The 24,467-nt window shown below is 56.3% G+C and overlaps 2 protein-coding genes across 2 annotated transcripts in view; one reads left to right on the forward strand and one right to left on the reverse strand.

The window, feature by feature from the left end:
- VOLCADRAFT_93654 (uncharacterized protein) overlaps positions 1–1,092 on the forward strand; it is a gene marked incomplete at both ends in the record, with an annotated part of 7,110 nt that extends 6,018 nt beyond the window's left edge. The window contains one exon of the mRNA XM_002952874.1: positions 880–1,092. Within this exon, the coding sequence (XP_002952920.1) occupies positions 880–1,092 (213 nt within the window). The remainder of the gene's footprint in view (positions 1–879) is intronic.
- Positions 1,093–12,524: 11,432 nt separating this feature from the next.
- VOLCADRAFT_30242 (uncharacterized protein) lies at positions 12,525–23,045 on the reverse strand (the record flags this gene model as incomplete). Its single annotated transcript, XM_002952964.1, has 21 exons — positions 12,525–12,554; positions 12,900–13,013; positions 13,366–13,405; positions 13,840–13,892; positions 14,435–14,595; positions 14,924–15,005; positions 15,364–15,474; positions 16,018–16,198; positions 16,523–16,629; positions 16,879–17,053; positions 17,407–17,462; positions 18,018–18,122; positions 18,721–18,942; positions 19,208–19,366; positions 19,788–19,884; positions 20,846–20,908; positions 21,107–21,168; positions 21,250–21,311; positions 21,627–21,672; positions 22,158–22,426; positions 22,868–23,045. Coding segments are annotated over 21 exons (2,373 nt in total), but the record flags the coding sequence as incomplete, so codon positions are not given.
- Positions 23,046–24,467: the final 1,422 nt, after the last annotated feature.

Raw genomic sequence — 24,467 nt, forward strand, 5'->3', positions numbered from 1 at the left:
CTGGGGCCGGCGACAGAGGCCTCGGGCTCGCGCTGGAGTGGGATCCGGTGCCTGGGGGCCTTCCGCGCGCGCATCTGTATTTCGGATTCGTTAGCAGCGGCTGCTGGTTGGTAGATCCGTGACTCATTTCGGTCAGGGAGGTAGGCGGGGGTTGGTTGCTCGGTTTTGGGGGCTTGGCTGGTGGTGAGGGAGGTGTGGGTGGTCTTGGAGGTGGAGATGGGGGCTTGGGCGGCATAGGTGGCTTGGGAGGCGGTGAAGGGGGCTTGGGGGGTTTTGGAGGCTTCTGCTTTGCCGGAGGTTTTGGTGGCCCGGGTGGCCGGCTGGGCGCGAGCTGGGCGTATTGGCAGATAGAGGAGGGGGAGGAGGAGGATGCGGCAGGCGGAGCTGGATTACGAGAGCCGTCTGATGATGGTGGCGGTGTGGACGTGGACTGTTCGTGAATTGCGGTTGTCCGTGTCGCCGCCGCCGACTGCGGGTAGCGGGAGGCGGCACTGTCCGAAGCCGTCATGTGGCGGCGGCGGGCGGGGCCCTGCTCCGTATCTCGGTCCTTTTTGAGAGAGTAGAACTGACGACGGCGGCGATGGAAGTGGTGCTGTTGAAGGGGCGGATGCGGATGAACCCCCCGGGGAGGGTGAGCGACATCGGTGGAGGTCGCGGTGCCGGGGGGGGTCGTCCATCTCGGCATCACGGCACCGTCAGCCGTCGTACTGCCGTCAATTGTCGTACTCGGACGTTGTCGTACATGACCGCTGCGGCACACAAAGGGCTTCCGCTCGTGGCAAGGAGCCCATCCCAGCTGCGGGGAAGGCGGAGGGCCGCGCAGGGATCGCCGCCTTACGGCCGCTGCAGCTGCTGCTGCTGCTGCTGTCGTACCGCCAGCGTGATGATGACCCAGCCGAAGAAACGGACATGTGGCTTCTTCCTCCTCCTCCTCCTCCTCCTTCGCACCGCCGACTCGATGTGGCTTTCCGCGGGTCTTCCTTTCAGCCGCCAACCAGCATTCCGAACCTTCAAATAAAAACGAAGGTGGTGCGACCAGGGGGACCACCAGCAGCAGCCGCAGCGGCAGAAGCAGTGAAAGCAGCCGAGTGACGTTGGCGTGTACACGTGGTTAGTCCTCACGTGGCTTAAAGCGGAATAAAAGGCCAGACAAGACTTAAAGCAATAAAAGGCTATAGCAGATTGATGACGATGTTTCTATGGAGGTGTCGGGTCAATCCTCTGATCCCCCTTTTATTTGTGGTGGTGATAACCCACCCACGCACGCACACACGCACCGGGACAGAGCTCCGCCACAGCCCGCCAGTGGCCAACCCCGGCTCCAAGCTGCGATGCCTCCACCAGGGAGGCCCCCCCGGGCAGCAGCCCCGAACAGACACGTCGAGCGGCCTCGTGCGACTGCGGGGATCGCGGCGTGCCTGGGGGTGAACTGAGGAACGAGGGATGAACGGATCCGCACACGCGACACAACGCAATAGGAAGAGACATTCCGCCACCGAGTACTGCTTGGGGGCCCACCTCGGGCGGGTGCAGTGCGCCGACCCGAGTGTTTTCCTTTGTGTGTGTGTGTGTGTGTGTGTGTGTGTGTTTATGTGTGTCTGTGTGTGTCTGTGTTTATGTGTGCTTATGTGTTATGTGTGTGTGTGTGCGTGTCGATGTGTGTGTTTTACGCGTGTGTGTGCATGTGAACGCTTTCCTAGTCACACATGCGCCCTCATGCGCCCTCGTGCAGCTCCTGATAGCACCTGCTTGGTTACCTGGGGGTGGGGAAATACGATCAAGTGCTCGTTACTGGAGGGGGAGGGGGAGGGGGAGGGGGAGGAGGGGGAGACTGCGGGAAGGTTCCCTCTCGCTAACGCTGTCCCCGCCGCTGCAGCCAGACTGGAATTGGCCGCAGCGGTTGCTGCTGCTGCGGTGGCGGCGGCGGCGACGGCGGCGGCAGTGCTGGTTGCGCCAGCAGCGGCGGCGGCGCTGGCAGCGGCAGAGTCAGGGGCAGCGGCAGCGGTACGCAACACTGCGAAGAGAGAGAAGGCTGCAAAGAGGGCGCCTCCGATCAGTCTGTTGGGGAGAGTGACGCAGCGGGATGGGCTCAGTGACCCGCTCCGTTTGGTCGACATCTCCCGGTGTTTGGCGATCTGTACTCGGGCCAGCGCCGCGATGTTACTGCTTGCGCACATGTACACACAAAGGGACGTCAGCATGGAGCGGGATACGGCAGCGTATGTAAATAAATATATCATCATTTGAGGTCTCCGTTGGTCGTTGGTATACCTGCTGCTGTAAAAGGCCACGGGACAGGAAGCCCCTCTCCCGCCGCCCAAGTATGAGTTCTGTGCATCCATGTACCCTATTCAGTCGAGCAGGAGGGCTCTCATAGAACTTAGCAGCGCTGGCCTGCCGAGAGCTATTCGTGGTGCGCTTGCGTGCGGGCTTGGAGCCAGCAATCGCGACTTGTATGTATATGCTTATGTATATGACCGAAACGTTATTGGATAATAACTGTTGATGTGGTTTGTTATTTGTTTCTGTGAAGTGATGCTGAGCTCTTTCAAAGCCCGTAGAACGAGTTCAAAAGCGGTAATTAAGAAACAAGGTGGTGCAAAATGTGCGATGAGGTTGCTCGTATGCCTCGGGTGCGTAATTCTAGGACAGAGTGGTGGAAGTTAGTCTTCTGACGACGTCCTCGATGTTTGCGCTCTGCCGCGGTTTCCGTCGAGGCGGAAAGCTACGGACCCGGCAGGAAGGTCGATAAGGACGAGACACGATGCTGGCAGCAGCTACTCAGGTAGAAAGCCATAAACCAATGTAAACTATTGCCATTTTTTACTTGGATAATATGCAGCTTTTATATCTTATCCTTAACTGCAATTAGTAATAATAATGTTCTCGCAATGCGCCGCAACCTCCAAAACCGCCAAACACTGCCGCATCCACCGCCTCGCGAAGCACTACTAGGTAATCTGTGTGTTATCAGGTTAAGTATCTCTGCCCAGATCTGATGTATATTCTCATGTTAAGTTATCTTAAGGACGGTATCAGCGAGCGTCGTGCGTGACGAACGAGCTTGCCGTTGCAACTTCCTTGTCACATCGCAGCCGCCTGTATAATTTGTATTATATTTTAAAATTGTTTTTCCCTTATGAGATACCTAAAGGGTTGTAGGCAGTAGCGGGGTTCCGCAAGATCTGTAAGTATTTTGCTGCGGAGCTCTGCGGAGCTTAATTTGGCAACTTTCAAACTGCAACAAATGCCCTACATCTACTACATCACCAAACGAGGCATCAGCAAGGTCAATCTTAAAGAGCTCATTAGGCTTTTTCACGAACATTTCAATGCGTGCTAGCTATATCTTAAAATGCTATGCCCTGTGTCCGCGCCAGCGAGCAGTAGTACTCATATACTCATAAACTCATATACTCATGCATATACATGGGATGCCCTACGAGGTGTACCCGGGTGCCCCCAGCACCCCCCGACCAAACAAATCAATCGACAGGAATGGAAGCCTGCAGGCAACTGCTGACTGGCCTGCCTGGACTTGGCTTGGTTTCTTCGTTTTTCCGAATCGATGGGATCGACTTCCAAAGCAAAGCGTACGCAGCGACGTGAGCAATATATAACGCGGATGAGGAATAAGAGCAATCCTGCAGCTAGAAATTCCCTTTGAAGACGCGCTGACCGGGGAGAGTTTGTGCGGTGGTGGTTGGCGGATTTGGATTCGGATTTGGGTGAGGTTGCCTCCTGGGATGGATCCAGATCCCCGACAGCTCCGGCGTTTGCCAAATTAGAAATGGTAATTGATGGTCAAAGAAAACCTGGTTTAACGGCATGTCGCCACCGAAATTGGATGGGCATGTCATCATCATCATCATCATTTGGATCCAGACCGCACGCAGGAAAAAGAGCTGGAACATATACAGCAGGGGTATGTATGCCCAGGAAACATCACCGTACGGCACTGATGCGTTTTCGTTTTCCGTTGGGGTTCATGGGATCTCCACGCATCCCATCCGGTGCACCTGTCAGCTGGGACGCAAGCCCCGCCTGCAGAACGTATTTTTTTGCCAAATTTGTCGCCACGGCGCAGAGGAGGAATTTGAGAGTATACCACGTGTTTATACAGAAATACATACGGAGTGTCAGATCCACTTGAGTCCCCCTCTCACGCGTGTGGTGGATTTTGGCCCAGGACGAAAAAGGTCGTCAGATTTGCACTTCCCATCCTGAAAGGGACACTCCTGTTATATGTGAAAAGGGTGAAACAACTTTCAAGCTCTTTTAAGGGCATCGAGGAACGGACAAGTCGTAACAAGGCCCTCCAGAGGGGCAATTCCTTTAGTAAAAAGAAGCTTCCTTTGCTCTCCTTGGTGTTCTTTCCGTTTCATAACCGCAACCTGTAAACGTGCGAGATATAAGAGTTTGGTTTCAAAGACGTGTCTCGACCGACACGACCCCACCACATATACAGCTCGACGAAGCGGCCGCTCGACGGCAGCAGCGGCAGTTTACGAGGCCCGGCAGTTTAGTGCGTGTATCTGTCAACATGCCCCCCCCCGGGAACCCTAGGATGAACTTTCCCACCTAATTCCCACGACCCCACAAACCACAAACCACAAACCACACACCCGCCGTATGTCATTCGCACGCTGCAAAACCCACACCCGCCCCATGCCCCCCCTTTACCCCCCCACCACTAGTGCCACCCGCCCCACCACAAACTACCAAGGACACCACCCTCCACACACAGGAGCCAACTGCCCGCACGCCGTCCCATGTAATGTCCTGCCACGTCATGATACTCGTTGCGCCGTACACCATATTCATCAGGCCCCTAACCGACCAACTAGAACTCCCAACCCCCATGGGCGTTACTTAGCGACCATTACCAGAACCAAACCGAAGCTCAGACACACGTGAACACACCGCAGCCCACATTCAGGCGCCGTTTGGATCCATCGTTCCAATAGATCCATATCTGGAGGGTATAGCCCATTTGCACATGTACGTTAAGCTTTTAGTCCTTAGAAGCGCTATGGCCCCCCCACAGAACGGGGGCTGCCACGGAGTCGCTAACCGCCACATCAGGGATGCCGCGCGAGAGACACGAAGGAGCAGACAAACGTACAGATAAACACACGAGGTAAGACGTGCAAAGCCAGGAGCAGGGCTGTATCAGGTACATGCAATATAGTGCATACACACATACACACATACACACTAACCAAAGCTCCCATCCTTCCACCGACAGAGGTAATCACTCTCTAAGCCGGCACGACACAGCGGTGTTTATTCCCTTCTGACACATACATACATACACATACATACACATACATACATGCACACATACATACACACATACATACATACACAACAGCAGCTCCTCTAGCCATTCCATAACAAACACACGCCACCACACGGAGAGGGGCAAACGACAAAGAGACTTAAGGTTTTGAGCTCGTGGCCGCCAACTAACACCCCACCGCACCACCACGACGACGACTGCCACATCACCCACATCCCCCCGGGTGCTACCAGGGCACATGTCCACCCACATAGGGCCCGCCGCAGCCCGCCACATCCAAACAGCAGTACGAAAGCCGTTAGTCCGTTGATTAAAAATCGTCGGCCATCAGTTATTCAGTTAGATGTATGAAGTAAATCAGTCAGTCGGTTAGCCCAGGCAGTCAACCAATTAAACCACCTTCTCAACGACCATAGACAGGAAGTAAGCAATCAGCGATGTCGTGTCCAGTGCGTGCGTGCGTGCGTGCGTGTGTATGTTTGAGTGTGTGTGAGTGTGTGTGTGCGTGTGATATCACCATCACTTCACACAGCCCGTCGTACGTGCCGTACATTTCCTCCTTCATTCTTCTGCCTCGTCATCATCGTCATCATCATCATCGTCAATGACCACCACTTCCTGCTCTGTTACGGTCTCAGCTGCCGCCGCCGCCGCCGCCGCCGCCGTCGCTGTCGCTGCCGGTGCCGGTGGCGGCGGCGGCGGCCGCTCCAGGAGGGGTGCCATGGCGGCCAGTGTACGAGGCTCCTCCTTGGGACTGGCGGCGGGTGCCGCCGCCGTCGCCGCCGTCGCCACGGCTGCGGGCGTTGTCGACTCTCGCCCCCCTCCTCCTCCCCCTCCACCGCCGCTGCCGCTGGCACCGCTAGCCAGCACCACCGCTGCCACATTACCACTGCCACCACCAGCGGCTGACGGAGCAACAGCTTGCCCAGCTACTGCTGTCGAAGGCGCTGCTGCCGTACCTGCAGCCGGCGCTTGCCGCGCGGTAGGATCCGCCGCCGCCGCCGGCGGCGAAGGCCCTGCAGCAGCAGCCGCCGCCGCCGCCGATGCCGGCTTTTGCTGTTGTTTTGCAGCGGTAGCGGCCGCCGCCTGCATTGCACGCTGCTGTTGTTGCTGTTGTTGCTGCTGCTGTGCCGCTTGCTGGATGCGAGCTAGGAGGCCCGGGGCCGCCTGCGCCATGGTCTGCCCCGCGGGCGGCATCATCACGAGCATCTGAGCTGCCACCGCCTCCAACACCCCCATCTGGGGTTGGTTAGTCGGTTAGACGGTTAGATGGTTGGTTAGTTGGTGGGTTGGTGGGTAAGCTTAGGAAAAGAGTTGGGAGGAATGATGCAATAATGGGTACACTGCAGGACAAGTGTTGCGTGATTGCATGACAAGGCGTAGGGTGCGCCGAAGGTTACCGCATACGTTTCGTAAAACCGCGATTGCAACATACAGACAGAGAGACAGAGAGACAGACAGAGAGATAGAGAGACATACAGACAGAGAGACAGAGAAAGAGAGACGGCGTCCGCTTAAACGCGAAAGCGGCATTATCACGGCGCCGATATCGGGCGATGTCGATGATGCCCTATTTTTCATTTCAGTAAAATTATGTAGCCAGTGCTATTGATTGTAAGAAGTAAGCATATCGTACGGCGATTTCGGACCTAAACCGGCACTCACATGATGTATGTAGGGGCCTCACACACGCACATACATACACACGCACATACATACACACGCTTCTCTAACTCTCTTTCTTCGTATCACCCCTGGACGCAGGCGATGGCGCACACATACATACACACACACCAGCATTTTGGCGCACATCCTCATCTCCCCTTCTCCTCCTTTCGCTTACCCCCACCACACACACACACACACGCAGACAGACAAACACAAACCGAGATTCATACCTGCTGCCGGAACCGTGCCGCTGCGAGTGGCCCCGAAACCGCCATGTTCTCCGCCATGGCCCTCGTCGCGACCTGCGAAGCATCATGTCGTATTTGCGCCACTGCTCGTACCAAACAGTTATACTGCTCCAGCAACTGCCGCTTTAACGCCAGCTCAGCCGAAGGCGCCGACGCCGCCGTCGCCAGTAACGGGAAGTCCGACAGCGGCAACAGGTTGGCGAGGAAGGCGTCGGTGGCGGAGGAGCCGCCGCCGCCGCCGCCGCCGCCACCGCCGCCGCCGCTGCCGCGGCCGCTGCCAGCGGCGCCAGCAGCGCCCGGCGACGGCCGAGGGGCGAACTTGGCGGCAGCGGCGCCAAACGGGTTGTTAGGGTTGCTAAGATACTCGTAATTTAGAGCCTCAGAGATGTACGACAGACGCCGCGTCAGCCAACGGCTTTCGTTGGAGGCGTAAGCGCGCGCACGGTCCTTGCTCACCAGTACAGCACTGCTGACAGCACCGGCGGCGGCGGCGGCGGCAGGTTTCGTTTCCCCGCCAGCGGCCGCCGCCGGCTCCTTTGACGCTGCCGCCGCGTCCGTACCTTGCGACTGTGACGCAATCTGCGACTGTGACGCAATCTGCGACTGTGACGCAATCTGCGACTGTGACGCAATCTGCGACTGTGACGCTTCCGCTTCTGCCGTACCATTCTCCGCCGCCGGCTGTGACAGCGACGGCTCCTCCTTAGTCGTGACCGGTCCCGTCACCTCCGGCGGCTTCACCGCCGGCTCCTGCTTCACATCGGCCGCCGCCGTCGCCGCCGCCGCCGGTGTCGCCGCTGCCTCCGCAGCCGGCGTCGTCGTCGCCGCCGCCGCCTGAATGTCGTAATCTACGGGAATGTTCAGTTCCCTCCTAAGCGCTTCCTTGAGGCCCAGACTCGAATCTTTGATGATTCGTTGCCACTGCCCGTAGCCGTACAGCAGTAGCCCCCGCAGTAGCAGGCCGTCGTGGTACGGCTGCCAGTTAGGCGAGTAGGTGAGGAAGCGCACCTTGGAAGCGCAGGGCAGTTCGAAGCCGGGTTGCCCTCGGAGCGCTCGGCCCTTGTACTCCTAAACCGACAAAACAATCATCCGGGTTTTTCATCACAAAACAAGAAACCAGGGGGGAAGGGGTGGGTGGGTAGAATTTGCTTGTGGAGATGTTTGAAAGTTTTCCTGTGAATATGTTTGAATATATTTGTGAGTTGATGGACTTTATGAGTTGATGGACAACGCGACTATAATCCTGCCCCGCTTCTTCTTACCGCCATTTTTCGGCGCACGAGGTGAAGGAATCCGATGCGCTCCAACACGTCATTGGGTCTGTGTGTGTGTATTGGTGGTGGGGGAGAGGGGGCGGGAGAGAGGGGGAGGGGGGGGAGAGAGAGGGGAGAAGGGCGGGGGAGGAGGGGGTTTGCTCGGGGTTAGCAATCAGCACGAATGATACGATATGATGGAGGTTGTGATGACGGGGGGGAAAGAGGGAATACAGAGCAAAACGACTCCCCACTGGGAAGGGATCAACCGCCAAACACCGCCTCATCTCAACCGCCAAAAACCTCAACCGCCTCATCTCAACCGACGCAACTGTCCCCAACCCCCAACGCCCACTTACCTGTGCGACCCCAGAAGATCCTCCGGCTTCAGTCCGTTGCTCCAGCAGTACCCGGCCGCCACCGGCTCGCTGATGGAGCTGATCAACAGATTGCAGTACTCGCGGACGAAGGCCGGCGGGCGGTGGGGAAGCCGCTGCGCGAAGGCCGTGTACATCTCGTCCGGGTTGGTTTCGGAGACCTGAAGAGGAGAGGGGGGAAGAGAGGGGGAGAGGAGGTGACAGAGCCCTACGCCCGCTAACCTTGGTTTCGGAGGACGGGGAAAATGGATCCAGAGATTTATGAGTTCTTCTATACTTATTACAGAGTCCAAGTGACGATGGGTTTCATAAGCCGGAAGGAATGGAAGATTCGAAAGGTTTCTTAGGAAATGAAAGGTAAGGGAATGTTAGCATCATTGTACGGAGCTGGCTCTGGTCATATGAACAGGTACGATTAAGCCGAATAAGCTAAAACCCCAAAACCCTAGAAACGTTGCCCGGGTCTGGTCTAGACTCTCTTCCTGGGGAAAGAGCCGCCCCCACTAAAGTGTATCATTATGATCCATACATAAGATTATAAGACCGACTGACCGACTGACGCACCTGCAGGCCGAACCTCATGAGCGCCGCGATGAACGTTTGCCTGTCCCGTACAGTCAAGCCGTACACTAGCATTGACGGGCCGCTACCGGTCACAAGCGGCGGCAGCTGCATCGTCGGCGGGCCCGCCGCCATTGTCGTACCGCCTGACGGCCGCGCCGCTAGCTGCACTAGGGCGCCGGGCCTCCCCAAAGCCGCCGCCGCCATTGCGGCGGCCCCGGCGACAGTCAGGAGCGCCGCGGCGTTGGGTACGGCAAGACTGCCGCCGCCGCCGCCATCGGCGGGGTTGGCGGCAACGCCAGCGGCAGTGGCAGCGCCGGCGGTGCCGCCGCCGCCGGTAGCAGCTGGTGCGGCTGGTGGAGCGGCGGCTGGTGCTGGGTGGCCGCTGGGCAGTACGGCGGACCGCGGCCGTTTGCTTGCCTTCCCGCCGTCGTCTTCTAGCTCCCCATCATCCTCATCGAGCGGCTCCGAGTCCGATGACGCGGCGGATCGCGATTGGCTGTACGACTGGTCACTGTCGGAGTCGCCTTCGCCGGCGGCGTCACGGTACGATATCTGCAACGCACCATGATGTCGGACCCTGGTCGGCTGGAGGTACGACATATACTCACTCTCACTCACTCTTCACTCACACATTCACTCTTCACTCACACATTCACTCTTCACTCACACATTCACTCTTCACTCACACATTCACATATGCATACATACATACATACACACACGTGCTCTTCCACCTAGCCACCACCCCACCCACCCGCCCCATCAAGCAGCCGTCACACCTTCTTACGCTCCCGGCGTCCCTTCCCCAGCAAATGGTGCGGCTGCTCCGCCAAAAGCAGCTCCAGCGCTGCCGCCTCCTCCGGCGTCGCCGCCACCCCTGCCACGTCAGCCAGGCCGCCGCCGCCGCCGCCGCCAGCACCCCCACCACCACTCCGTTTAAGGAGGGTTTGCCAAAATGCGGGACCCACCTCGCCGCCCTGATCTGGACACAGTTGCTGAATAAAAAACAACGAACAACGAACAACAAGCAACAAACAACGAAATGGTTGGCGTAAAGGTACAAGGTGAAGTACAACCCAACAGCGGGCTTGCAGTGTGGTTTGCCGTGTCATGGAAACCGGTTGGTAGTTGGCGGTTACGGGAATGAGAGGCCCCGAAGAGGTGAGCCGTGTGCGTCTGTCGGTCCATCGTTTGCATGTATGTCTGTAGGTGCGTATGTAGATATGTGTCTGTGTTCTTTCCTTAGCACTGGTGCACGACCCCCACCGCATTCAACCAACCAACGAACCAAACCAACCAACCAACCAACCTGCAGCAGCTTCTCCGGCAGCAGCTGCCCCTCTAGACCAGGCTGAGCCGCCGCCGCCGCCGCTGCCGCCGCCGCTGCCGCCGCCGCTGCCGCCGCCGCTGCCGCCGTTGCCGTACCCTCCTCCTCCTCAGCCGCCGCCGCCGCCGCCGCTGTTTCCACTTCGGGCACCACCTCCACCATTTCGAAATTGGCAACCTGTTAGCAGTTCGCAGTTAGCGGCTAAACGTTTGTTAGAAGCTGAGTGCTAGACAAGAGATACAGATATACATACAGACATACTCACAAACGCGTTCGCGTTCGTTTCCTCCGACACGAAGTACGCGCACCTTGAAGGCGCTGAAGAAGTCCGCCCCGGACTGATCCGCCGCCGAGCTCTCGCCGTAGTTCCGCATGGCATTGAGAGTCTGAAAAAGGCAGGGCGCATGGTTTATGGTTGGCGGTTGACAGTTGGCAAAGGGGTTCGGAGCTTGGGTTTCCTTGTAGGTTTTTTCCATCATGATTTGCACTGCAGCAACTGCGAGGTACTGCATGTACTGCTTTGTACTTGTACTTTTGCTGCGCTCGATGTGAAGTGCCCCTCCATGCTCCATGCGATCGAATTTCTTATTAATATTCTCATGTTGTGTGTTATGATTCCGGACATCAAAGGTGTCCACCGGGTACTTCTTGAGGAGAGTAAGGGTTGTTAAGGATTACGGCGGTTATTAGTTTTAGTTGGAACTGAATTTGAACTTGGATCTAGATTCCAGTTCGCTCCAACCCAGTTCCCCCTGAACATGCCAAGCAGGGGCTGATACGACATGCGGCGATGCCCCGACCCCTCAACCCGGCCCCCCATTCCCCCCTCGAACAAATTATACATGGGTAATACGACACATGTCGTACCACTCGCCCTAGACCACTCCAGGCTTCCCGTCTCCTCCTCCCCCCACAACTCCCGCGGGCCCGTTACTCCAAACGCATGAAACCCTACCTGCCGATCAAGCAACCGGTCAATGGCGGCAGCATCCCACACGATGCGTTTCGAACGACTGCTACCACCTCCACCACCAGCAGCAGTAGCAGCAGTAGCAGCAGTAGCAGTAGCAGTAGCACCGGGGGATGGCTCCCGGGAGACATGGGCCTCAGCAGCAGTAGCAGCAGCAGCAACAGCGTCTGATCCTGCAAATAGAGGATATAAAAAAATAAATTCAAGGGGGTTCGGGAGGAAAGGACAGGCAACCGCCAACTACTAACCAGAATTAAACCGATTTATAAATGTCAAAAGCCCTAAGTCCTAAAAGTGAAATATCCAAAACAAGCCACGTTGAGGGGAAGAGCATTGTTGGCGGCCATCTCTAGGCGCCAGCAAGACCTCCACCCTATAGCACCAGCAAGGGGACAGTGTAGAGCGGCTCTAGCTGCCGCACCAAAACCTCCATACACACCAGCTCCGAAACACACATACACACACGCAGTCCCCTAACCCTTCATTGAGACCATCCACCCCCTCGTCCAAACCCACATGTACGACATATACACAGACACATAAACACAGACACGCCACTCACCCTCCGGAGGCTGGGCCTTGACTCCCGCAGCGCCCGCCTCCGCCTTCTCCAACCCCACCGCCTTAACTGCCGTACCGTCCCCCGCCACCGACGACGGCTTGTCACCTCCTCCTCCCCCCTCTCCGCAAACCCCCGCCCCCGTCACCCGCTCCTGGCCTCCCGGGGGGGAGGTGGGGACGGGGGAGATGGCGTCCTTGCCAACCCCCCCTGCAGCCGCCTCCTTGCCGCCGCCGCCGCCTGCCGCCCCCTCAGCTCCCTCATCCCCCTCATCCGCGAACAACTCCTGTACAAGGCGGGGCGGGGGGAAGTCCCGAATGCGCATATGGCTGTATGTTTGCGTGGCTGTATGTCTGTAGGTGCAGAGCATCACAATGGCAACATGCCAATGTCGTCCAGAAGAATCGGGTATCGGGTATCGATACCGGTACCGGTACCGGTGTCGATAGGTCCAGGTGGTGGTACAACTCTGACACCATCGTAAGGGGAGGACAAAAAGCCACGGGCAGGAGGACGCGGGGCCCCCCACCTCCACCCCCACCGTCACCTTCACCTCCATCTCACCCTCCCGTACACCCGTACAATCCACTCCCAAGCACACTCTCAACCAAACCCTGCCGTACACTCGTACCTGCGCCCCGTATCTCAGTATGTCGTCCAGCTCGGACTGCTTCAGCTCGCCCCCGCCGCCTGAGCTCATCTTGCGAACCACCAGGTGCTCCAACATCATCTTCTTGCGGCTGACCTGCAACATATCGTGCGCGCGAGCATGTGGGTTTCGCGTGTGTATGTGTTTTGTGCATGTGTTTTGCGTGTATGTACGAATGTACGTCAAAAGGTAACATCAACACCGCCAAAACGGGAGGCGCGGGGGAAGGGGGGAACAACGTGTGGACAAAGAAGCAATGCTGGGGAGGAGGTGCAAGTGAATGATTAACAGGGGAAAAGTGGCGGTGCTGGTTTTTGATTGTTGACTGATGAGGAGGGAATTCATTAACCACCTTGTCGTACGAATTCCCGTCTCTCGCTTCTCTCTCTCTCTCTCTCTCACCCATCGCCCCCACACATACACGCACACTCCGCTGCCCCGCCCACACCTGCATCATTCGCTCCTCGATGGTTTGTCGGGTGACGAGCCTACAAACAAACAAACAAACAAATAAACAGATAGTCAGACAGACAGACCACTGGTCTGAGAGTTGCTGAATTGCGTACATGCATTTCCGGGACATAATTACATGCACGCAGCACATGCACATGCTGCCAGTCGCCTAGTGGGGGGGGAGTTGGGTAGAGATCTTGACCACCTCCTCGACATAGCACCACCAAACAGATAGACAGATAGACAGACAAACAGATAGACAGACAAATAGACAGACAAACAGACAGACAAACAGGCAGACAAACAGACAGACAAACAGACAGACAAACAGGCAGACAGACAAACAGGCAGACAGACAAACAGACAGGTGTAACATCACACACACAAACGACACGAAAATGCGGCTCGCTCCGCCAAAAACACAGGCCACCACACAGACACATATACGCACAAACACATACCCACGCACCTGTAAATCATGACCGGCTTATCCTGCCCCAAACGATGAGCTCGGGCCTGGGCCTGGACGGACAGACAAACAGACAGATGGATGGAGGGGATCCCGTGAGAAGCGAAGATAAATCTAAGGGGGGTAACTCACAGTCACCTAAAACACCTGCAAACGACATTTTAAGACATATCAGCTTGACCATTCACCCACCCCACCTCACCCTACCCCACCCTCGCACCCCCCTCAACTTGATACTCGACCCCAACACCCCACATCGTTGGCGGCCCTCCCTTTTTATATAACAATCACACAAAAACATAAATACACACTTACAGTCAGACAGACAGACAGACAGACAGACAGACAGACAGACATATCAAGACACATACACAGTACTCCTTTCTTCGGTAAGTTCCCAACTGGCAATCACTCCGGGACTTCCTTCTCGCGCCCGTCACTTCATCACAACGCACACGCACACACATACATACGTATATACATAAATACATACAAACGTATGCATACATACATACATACATACATACATACATACATACATACATACATACATACATACATACATACATACATACATACATACATACAAACGCACCTGCAGGTCGTTATGCGGGTTCCAGTCGCTGTCAAAGATGATGACGGTGTCGGCGGTGGCCAGGTTGATCCCCAGACCCCCCGCCCGCGTGGAGAGCAGGAAACAAAAGTAGGAATCCGGATGCTGGTTGAAGCGGTCGATGCGCTTCTGACGCTCAGAGCCTGCGGGGTGGGTTAGTGGGGAGTTGGGGAGTTGGGGGGGTGGGGGTTTGAGGCCCCCTTCTGCCCCACGGGGTGGGGTTGGGGGGGTTTGAGGGTAGGTTGAGGCCCCCTTCTGCCCCACGAAGCAGCAGCAGCAGCAGCACCGCGGACCACGTGCCGACTGATGTGCAGAGCACCCGAGCTACGGGTCTCCGAAACCAGTGGGGAAGGTGGGGAGATGCCGCTGCCTCCTTTCTCCCCCAAAACACACAGATAGACAGACAGACAGGCAGACAGACAGATAGACAGGCTTAGGCACATACACATACACATACACAACCACGCGCACCTGCCACTGTTCCGTCGATCCTCATATACCCCAGCCCGCGGCCCACCAACCACTCCTCCAGCAGGTCCAACGTGCGAGTGAACTGGGCCGCGTGACATAAAACCGCGGAGCGTGGGGGGGTGGCCCAAGAGGGGGAAGGGAAAACATGTCCGAACAATGTCATGAAGCAATTAACCTCCACGAGGCAGGCCGGGGGGGGGGGATTACATGCCAAGTTAAGGACAACAACCGCTGCGGCCGGAGGGGAAGAGGGAAGGGGGGCTCTGGGGAAACGCAAACACATAAACGCGACCGTCGAACAACGACCTCAACGACCGTAAAACGCTCCAACCGAGCCAGTCGAACTCAACCAAACTCCGCCTGTCGTTTTCCTTCCCCGCCCTTCTATATCGACATTCTTCACCACCACCACCACCACCACCCTTTTCAATACCCAGTACCTGCGAGAAGATGATCAGTCGATGTCCCGCATCTCGCAACCGCATCGCCATCTTATCCACCAACTGCAGTTTGCCGCTGTGAGTGACGAGCGAATCCAGATCCGTAGGATGCTGCAGCGCTGTGTCGTACAAGATCCATGGCAGGAATTACATCATCGGGGATTGGGAAGGGGAAGGAAGGGGGCCCAGGGGTTGGGGGGTTGGGAAGGGGAGCTCCCCCGGCGGGCCAAGAAATCAAGACACACACACATACACACATACACACATACACACCGACACACACCCCAGTGAAGTAAACCCCTGGCCCTCTCCTGTGCCCCCCCACCGAAATCCCTCTTACCCCTCCCAACGGTGGCCTCGGGGCCTTAGGAGGGAATGGAAGGGGCTACCCTGTCCCAGACAACTAAAACCCTAAAACCCTGAACCCTAAAACCTAAAACCTGCGTTTTTATACTAACGCCTCTGTCCCACCGCGCAGGACGGTCGGTCAACGACGACTCAGGTACAAACTTTCGCCGCCCTTCCACCTTACCGAGGAAAAACGTCGTCCCCTACAACCCCGCCCCACCCCACTCCTCACCTCCCACCCCAACCAATCCCCCACTCTATCCAGTACCCCAGCCTCGTTCTACAAATGGCCCAACACCGCTACACCCTCCCCCTACCTCCCCTTCCTGCGCCCCCCCTGCCCGCCTGGTGGGCCACCAGGAACGGGTGGTTACACGCCTTCCGCAGCTCCATCATCAGGTTCTTCAGGGCGGTGGTGGCGCCACCGGCAGCAGCGACAGCCGCCCGGTGACCCACAAGCACGGAGGAGTGCTGAAGCAACAGGGACCTGACAGACAGACAGAAAGACAGACAAGACGGATAGACGGACGGATAGGCGGGTTGACAGGTCCACATACAGATGGTCCAAAGAGGGGCGTGATGGATATCAAGGCCAGGGGCCAAGCGCGGCGGGTTTAGGACATTTCCACTCCTCCTCCCTTCTCCAATTTCTTCATGTTTCCATGTTTCCAAAGCAACCCCTGATCGATCCCAGATATACCCTCCCTATCCCCCCACCCAACCCACCAACTCCATCCCCTACCCCACCCCCTACCCCCCCTGATCCCCCCACCCGCGTGCCCTCCTATTTCCCAGTGGCCTCCTCACCTACCTGTAGATTTCCCTTTGCTGGGGGCTCAGCTCCACCCGCACCAGCTGCTCCATCTTGGGGGGCAGCTGCTTCATGACGTCATTCTTCAGCCGGCGAAGCATGTGCGGCTGCGGAGGAGTGTAAAGGAGGGGGAGGGGGAGAGCGAGGGCAAAAGGGCAAGAGGGTGGGGGAAGACACGTAATATGGCAATGATGCACGGGCACCATACCTACATAAGCGTGTAAGATTGCAATTGCAATTTGAGTCCGCGGTCGGCGGTTTTTCGTATTCCAAACCCCTGAGGGCCCCGTTCCCCCCTTCTTTCCCCGCTCCCCCCGGGTTCCTCCCTCCCTCCCCCCACTATAATGGATTCTTACCTGCAGCAGCGCATGCAGCTGAGTCACGTCCTCGTTCTGCGACAAGCTGGAGAAGCGGGACTCGAAAGCTGCCCGACTTGGGAACTTGTCCGGCTCCAAAAAGTGGAGCAACATAAAGAGCTCGCCAAGGTGGTTCTGGAGCGGCGTGCCCGTCAAGAGAACTTTGTGTCGTACACTGCGGAGGGCCAGGGTGAAGTACACCACGCTTGAAGCTGTAGCAGCTGCTGTTGTAAAGTTAAGAGGTCTAAGTCCCACGGGTTGCTTTTTCATAAATTTTAACTTCTCAAAGTTTAAATATAATGAACATGCGACAATGAAGGTCATAAAGCTCCAGACACTAAAAAGCGCCGCCGCTGAACGCGGGGTGAATCCCGAAAAGGGAAAGCGCTGCACACAAAGGGGCTGCCGTGCACTCCTTTTTTCTAATCATAATCATCAAGATTGGCAAGTCCTACCATTGAACGCCGCCGTACGTAATTATAAGATAAAGCGTACAATCGTATGGTATTGTACGGCAAAATAACTCACTCGAACTGTGTCAGCAACTGGAACAGCTTTGAGTCCTTATTCTTCAGTCGGTGGCCCTACGTGGGCGGTGGGGGGGGAAGGGGGGGGGGAAAAGACGAACCACGTGAACGAGTGAAGCTGCTCTGCCAAGGAAAGAGAAGCAGAACTGACCAGTAGGCGGTTTTGAAGGAGCCGACCTCGGGATGATGACGAGGGGGGAGGGGGGAAGGGAAGGGTGTGTACGTGTGTGTATGGAGCGCGAGCGGGACGGCGGTGCTGGTAACGGGCATGACGCGGACTCCAACGCGCGCCGATCTACGATCTACAAGTAACATGTGACAAGTAAAGTGCGGGGAAGGGGAACGGGCTGCATGCGTTGCCAAGTAGCAGTTTCCGTGGTTGCTTGTACTTCCTGTGTGTGTATGTGTGTGTATGTGTGTGTGTGTATGTGTGTATGTGTGTATGTGTGTGTATGTGTGTGTGTGTATGTGTGTGTATGTGTGTGTGTTTACGTGTCAGTAAGCTTTTCTATGTGCAAAATTTCCGTGAAGACATTGGGGAAGTTAACAACACCACAGCAGTCGCGGTGGGCTTGCGGTCCCTGCAACTGGACCAGTACGACATTATCGTACCTCGTCCACGACAAGCACGCCGTACTGCAGTCCCTTGCTCAGCTGCCCCGCCTCCAGCGCCAACATCTCATAGCTGGTCAGCAGCACGTGGAACTTGACGCGGTCCTACAGAATTTGATGAAACACAGGGTCACATCGCAAATCGGAGGAGAGGATTCAAATTGCACCAAGTTTGACCAATTCAAAATTTCCCCGCAAAAGGACCCGCACACCAGCCGATCAGATGAACGTTGTCGTACTCATGCAATGTCGTACCTGCGCCGAAACCTTCCGCCTCCCAGAGCCTCCCGTCCCAGGCCCCGCGCCTCCGCCGTCGCCCTCTTCCCCCGCCGCCGTACTCCGCCTGCCTCCCGCAGCCCCTAGCTGCCTGTTGCCGCTGTGGGGCTGTACGTACAGCTCGTAGTCCAAGATAACCTGCAGTACAGATGCCGTACAGTATGGCGGTTTCAACGCGAGTTAACGACACAAATGGCCCTGTCCCCTTTTCAATACTCAAATTATACAGCGAAATAAAGAACGGCACAAATCCCACAATTAAAGCCCTAAAACATCACCTTGAACACCTTAAGTGCTTATTATCGCGAAGAAAATTAAAGTAATTCTTTTCAATATTCAATAAATCACACTTATGTTGACATTGTAATTGTAATATAAAACGGGAATTATGGCCTGCCCAGATGGTCAAAATGTCAAACATGAGCACCTTTTTGGCGGAAGCTCGATCGAAAAACACGGAATGGAACATTCTCCGCTTCAATTTCCTTACCTGTCTCGCCTCCACATTTCCCGCCAAAGACACCACATTCAGGTTGGGTGCCCAGGTTTCAAACTCCCTCTCCCAGTTCCTCATGGTGGATAGAGGTACGACAACCAGGTGCGGCAGCTCGCAGCACTCGGCGTGGAGGGACGCTAAGAAGGCGATGGTCTGGAGGGGGGAGGGGATAGGAGGGGTAAGGGACCGGGGGAATGAAACACGCCGTACAGATCGATAGCCGTACAACAGCTCCCGGCTAGGTCCCTAGGGGGAAATCCGTTGTGTTTGCGGAGGGGGAAAAGGGTTGGGAGGGTGTGGTTGGGAAAAGGATACGGAAGAGCTGCCGTACATAACATAAACCCGGATTGCGTTCCTAACGCTTACACACACACACCCTTCCTAACGCTTACACACACACACACACCCTTCCCCCCACCTGCACCGTCTTGCCCAGCCCCATCTCGTCCGCCAGGATTACGGCATCTCCCGTACAGTACTTGTGGTACAGCCAGTTGAGGCCCTCCAGTTGGTACGGATGGAGGGAACCGCCGTGAAGGAAGTCGGGGGTGCTGTGCCACTTACGGGTTCCGGAGCCCTGAGAAGAAGGGTGAGGGGGAAAGGACGAACCACGAGCGAGTGAAGCTGCTGCCAAGGAAAGAGCGCTGCGGCAAATATACCGGACGCAGAGCTGACCAGTCGGCGGTTGCGAAGAAGCAGTCCTCGGAAAAAAAGGGGGAGGGGGAGCGGAGCGTGTGTGTGTGTGTATGTGTGCGTGTTGGTGAACATCATGAATATGAATCAGGTTTTTAGGGTCTTAGGTTCTTTGAAGGGTTTTAGGGAGCGGCAGCACCCAGCCCAAAACATACACGTACAAACAGACGAAACGATGAGAGCTTTTGCCTCTTCCCAACCTTTCCTCAACCATTTCCCCCGCCCCCTTCAATGTCCCCTCCTCACCTCCTTCCCACTTAGGGTTTTAGGGTTTTACCGACCCACCGACCCATAACATCCTAAACCCACCTGGACTTGCACATCCTCCACGCTGCCCTCAGCCGCCGCCGCCGCCGTTTTACCGGCGGGAGATCCAGATCCCCCGCCAGCCCCCGCCGCCACCTCCTCCTGCGTGTATGTATGTTGTTACAGGGTGGTTAAGCCTTCACCAGCGGCCACTTTTCCCGAGGCAGTTCCCTGCTCTGTATGTATGTATGTATGTATGTATGTATGTATGTATGTATGTATGTATGTATGTATGTATGTATGTATGTATGTATGTATGTATGTATGTATGTATGTATGTATGTATGTATGTATGTATGTATGTATGTATGTATGTATGTATGTATGTATGTATGTATGTATGTATGTATGTAATCCACGAGAAGATGTGGGGGGGGGGATTGCATGCACGAACAGCCTACATCCCCGAAAGGAGGAGCACGCTGCTGCAGCAGACAGCAGCTGAGCCAAGGTGCGGATTAAAAACACACCTTCCTGGCACGTTTCCTCGCGGGGCCCCCCCCGCCCTCCCGGGGGTCGCCCTTGGCCCCCGAGGCGGCCGCCTTGCGAGCCCGGGCATCCTCCACCACAGATCTGAAGTCCAAGGGGGGAGGGGGGAGGGGGGGTGAAGGAGATGACGGTGGGGGGAGGCGGGTAAGAGGCATTAGATCCACTCGATGAATTATGGGAGGTGAGCGGCGTGCGTGGAGGTAGGTCGAGGGACAGATGTCTTTTCGTCCCCTTTAGTTCTGCCCCAAAGAGGAATCCCTTTGTTTTCCTCGCCTTTAGGGGAACCAAACGGGAAGATATCCCCTAAAGGGGAAGAAGGGGTGTTCTCCTTCGGGGAGACGAAGGGGAAGCCTTTGGTTCACTAGACAATCTTTATTGTAATTAGGGTCTAGTTTACTTTACTAGACCCTAATAACAATTAAAAAGACGAAGGCTGCCTGAGCATAAGAGTTCACGTATTAGCAGAAGTCATACCCCCCGTTCCCTCCGGACGCACCCCCCGTCGGCGATTTTTATTTTTCCCATTTCGCGGACGCGCACACACATACAGACGTACACAAACGCTTACTTGGTCTCCCGGAAACGCTGAATGGCGGCGTCGTAACCCGCAATATCCGACTCTAGCTCCCACCTGCACGGTACGGCAACGGCAGCGGCATAGTACGACAGCGACAGCGGTGTCGTACGACAGTGGGAGGAGCTGTATCCCTCGCAAAACGCATGCATCCACATAACGGGTGCCCCACCCAAACATATCTTTACTAGCAAGCATATCATCATCCATTCCGGCGTACCGTGTAGCCGTACAAAATCGTAATGTCGTACTCACGTGCATTGGTCGTACCCCAGGTCCTTCCATTTCACGAGGTACTCCATTTGCGCCCGGCCCTTCTTGCTGCCGCTCCCGCTGGCACCGCTCCGGCCGCCGGTGCCCCCCGCTGCCGTACTCGCCGGCATCGGCTGCTCCGAGACCTGCTCCGCGAGGATCCGGTCTACTTCCAGCCATAACGGATTGACGCCATGGACGTACTCACCTGCCGTACATTACGAAAATGATTGCAATCCGAGTGTACGTCACAGGTGTACGCGAGCGGAAATTCTACGAGGACAAGTGTCGCTCTTTAGGCATTAACAGCCAGACAGACGGACAGACCGATAAACAGACGGACAGACAGACGGAAAACATGACCAGCAATACACACGCGTTGAAGGCACGCCATACACACACATGCGCTTTCGCCACTTGTTCGCCCATCCTTCTTTCCCCCCGGCTCCTTTCTCGAAACACACACGGCCCACCCGCCCTTCCCCCCAAACACACACAAACACACCGTCCTCCCAACCCCCACCCGTCTCCTCCGCCTCCCGCTCCTCCGCCTCCCGACTTTCACGAAGCTTCCAGAATCGCTGTACTTTGGCCTTTATGGCGGGAAACATCTGTGTACGACAGTAGAGGAGGTGGAGAGAGTGCGGGGTAAGACGAACCACTGGCGAGAGAAACAGATACCAGAAATAGACGGATAGGGAGGGGGAGGAGGAGAGGGAGGGAGAGGGGCGCTAGTCAAGCTGAGAGGGGAAGGATTATATACAAAGTCACGGAATGTACGGATATAATATATAATATATAATATATAATATATAAGGAAAGGCGGAAGGGAAGGGAGGAAGTGAAAATGGAGGGAAAAAAATAACAGGACACACCGGCATGACAAAGGGAAGGATTTTCATATCTTTTGTTAAATTAATATAAGATTTCAGAATTAAATCAAGATACCATCGTAAGATTATCCCAAAGGTAAACCAGACCGGGCAGGCAGGACTGTGCAACTGCCCTCCCCCCCTCCCTTACCTGACCCCACAACCCCCGTCACACACACAACCCCCCTCCCCCCTTCCCCCTCCCCTCCCCCCCCCCAACACACACACACAACCCCCCTCACCCTGTACATCTTGGCCAGCCCCTCCTCGGGCTCCCAGCTGCAGTGCAGGTAGCTCTCACCCTTCCACTTCACGTGGTACTCACGACGCGTGGGACCTGGGGAGATGTGGGGGTGGGGTTGGGGGTGTGGATTTGGGGTTGGGGTGGATATGGGGGTGGAGTGTGGGGTCGGGGTGGATGGTGGTGGTGGTGGTGGATGGAGAAGGGATGCTGCGTCCCCTGTACCCCTGTACCCCCCGCGCGCCCTGGCCCCCCCCCCGCACCTGCTTTCCCGCCCTTCTCTCCTCGCTGCTGTTGAGTGGGCGGTGGTGTTGGAGACGATGACGGCGAGCGGGAGGGGGAGTCGTCCACGTCATCGGGCACAGGGGCATCCCTGTCGGCCAACGGGTGTTCGGTGTTGGTTGGATTGTTGGGAAATTTCAGGTGTTCGTTAGGATTGATGGGTTTTAGGGGTACTTGGAACTTTCCACGGGATTTCAACATGTTTTTCAAAGTGTGTTGTACGACAGCATGCAAATAGTTTGTGTAAGATTGCGACGCACATTCCTCCGCCCTCTCGACCTCTACCCCCCCTCACAACCTCTGCACACATTCACGCACACGACGTGGCATGCATACATACATACATACATACATACTCCTGGCGCACACACCTGTAATCCAAAACTCGCTCGATGTCCTGATATCTGAACTTGTGGGCGCACTCCGGGCAGTACCAGTCACCAGCAGGCAACCGAGTCAACGGTGGATCCAGGCAGTACATGTGGTACACTGCCGTACAGCCCAGCTGTTGCAGTCCATCACAACACAGCAGCTTCTGGGCGTCCTCGTCACTGTTCGCTCGATCCAGGGGAAGGAGGGAGGAAAATGGTAAAAAAAAGGATAAAAAAATTCATTTCAGGAAATATTGCCTGGGGGGGAGTGGGGGAATTAAATACCCCGCGTATGGGTGGTGGTGGTGGTGGTGGTGGTGTGTGCGGGATTAAAACATAAAATTCACTTAGGGTTTGACACAGAAATGGATGACATAAAGCTTTAGCACTTGATTTAAATTCTCTAAATATTCAGCAATAGCTTGTTTTACTAAACCTTCTGCTCCAGGAGTAAAAGTTAATGTTGAACGTAAAATTTCACCATATTAAGGATGTTACTAGCATCCTAAAGGATGTTAGCGGCATACTTTAGTATGTTAGTACACAAAAATGCGAATTAAAAAAGAACAGAAAAATAAATCCCACGTGCAGTAAAACGGGATCGCGGATGCGGAAGAGAGAGAGAGAGAGAGAGAGAGAGAGAGAGAGAGAAATCACCCAGTAAAACCCTACATGCCCCACCTGGCACATACTCTACAATGCGTGTCCCACGCATCTTCCTCATCCACGTGCTGCTCCTTGTCCTGCTCCTTGCCGCTGCGCCGCCGCTTGCCGCTGCCGCCGCCGCCGCCGTCACGGTACGCCTCCCGCTCCCACTCGTACTCCACCTTGCCCTCGTGATACTTGACGTTCTTTTGACGTGTCGTACGCTGACGGGACTGGTTCCCGTCAGCCAGCGCCGCCGCCAATGCGGCGTCGTTGTCTGCCGTCGGGCTGGCGGCGTCCGCCGCCGTCACCACCGCCAGGCCAGGCCCAGCTCCCGCCGCGGCGGCGGGCGCACTGCTCTTACGTGGACGGCGACGGGACGCCACCGTTGCCGCCGCCGCCGCCGCGGCAGCGGCGGCTTTGCCACTGCCGGCGGCGCCTGCCGCCTCCTCCTCTTCGGAGGGCTCCGAAACCTCCATCGCATCTCCCTCCCGCTGCTGGTCCGAGGTGGCGGGACTTGGCTCCCCTCCGGCTTCCCCTCCGCCGCCCCCGCCCGCACCCTCACCGGCGCCGTCCTCGTCCGACCCTGGCTGCTTCCGCTTACGAGCGGAGGAGCTCCGTTGCGGCCGACCCATGGGTCACCGGCCCCCAACGCACCACCTCAGAGCGCTCCCTTAAGCTGTACGGCGAGATCCTGATCTTGATCGTACAGACGTCCACTTGCCTTCTGCCTATCTTCCAAGCCACTTCGACAACTGATTTGACTTCACTCCCCGGATTACCGACCCACGCGTGGTCTGCCGTTGATACAAGCACCACCACAAGACAACCCAAAGACAGGCAAACCGGGACCAACCAATTCAACTGCTATAAACCCTGCTATAAATCTCCTCTCCTCCCGTTCTTCCGCCGCCGCCTCCTCCTCCTCCCTACTCAGCGGGGTGTCCCCCTAG

The sequence above is a fragment of the Volvox carteri genome (genome assembly GCF_000143455.1).
Source record: "Volvox carteri f. nagariensis unplaced genomic scaffold VOLCAscaffold_33, whole genome shotgun sequence".
Taxonomy (NCBI): Eukaryota; Viridiplantae; Chlorophyta; class Chlorophyceae; order Chlamydomonadales; family Volvocaceae; genus Volvox; species Volvox carteri.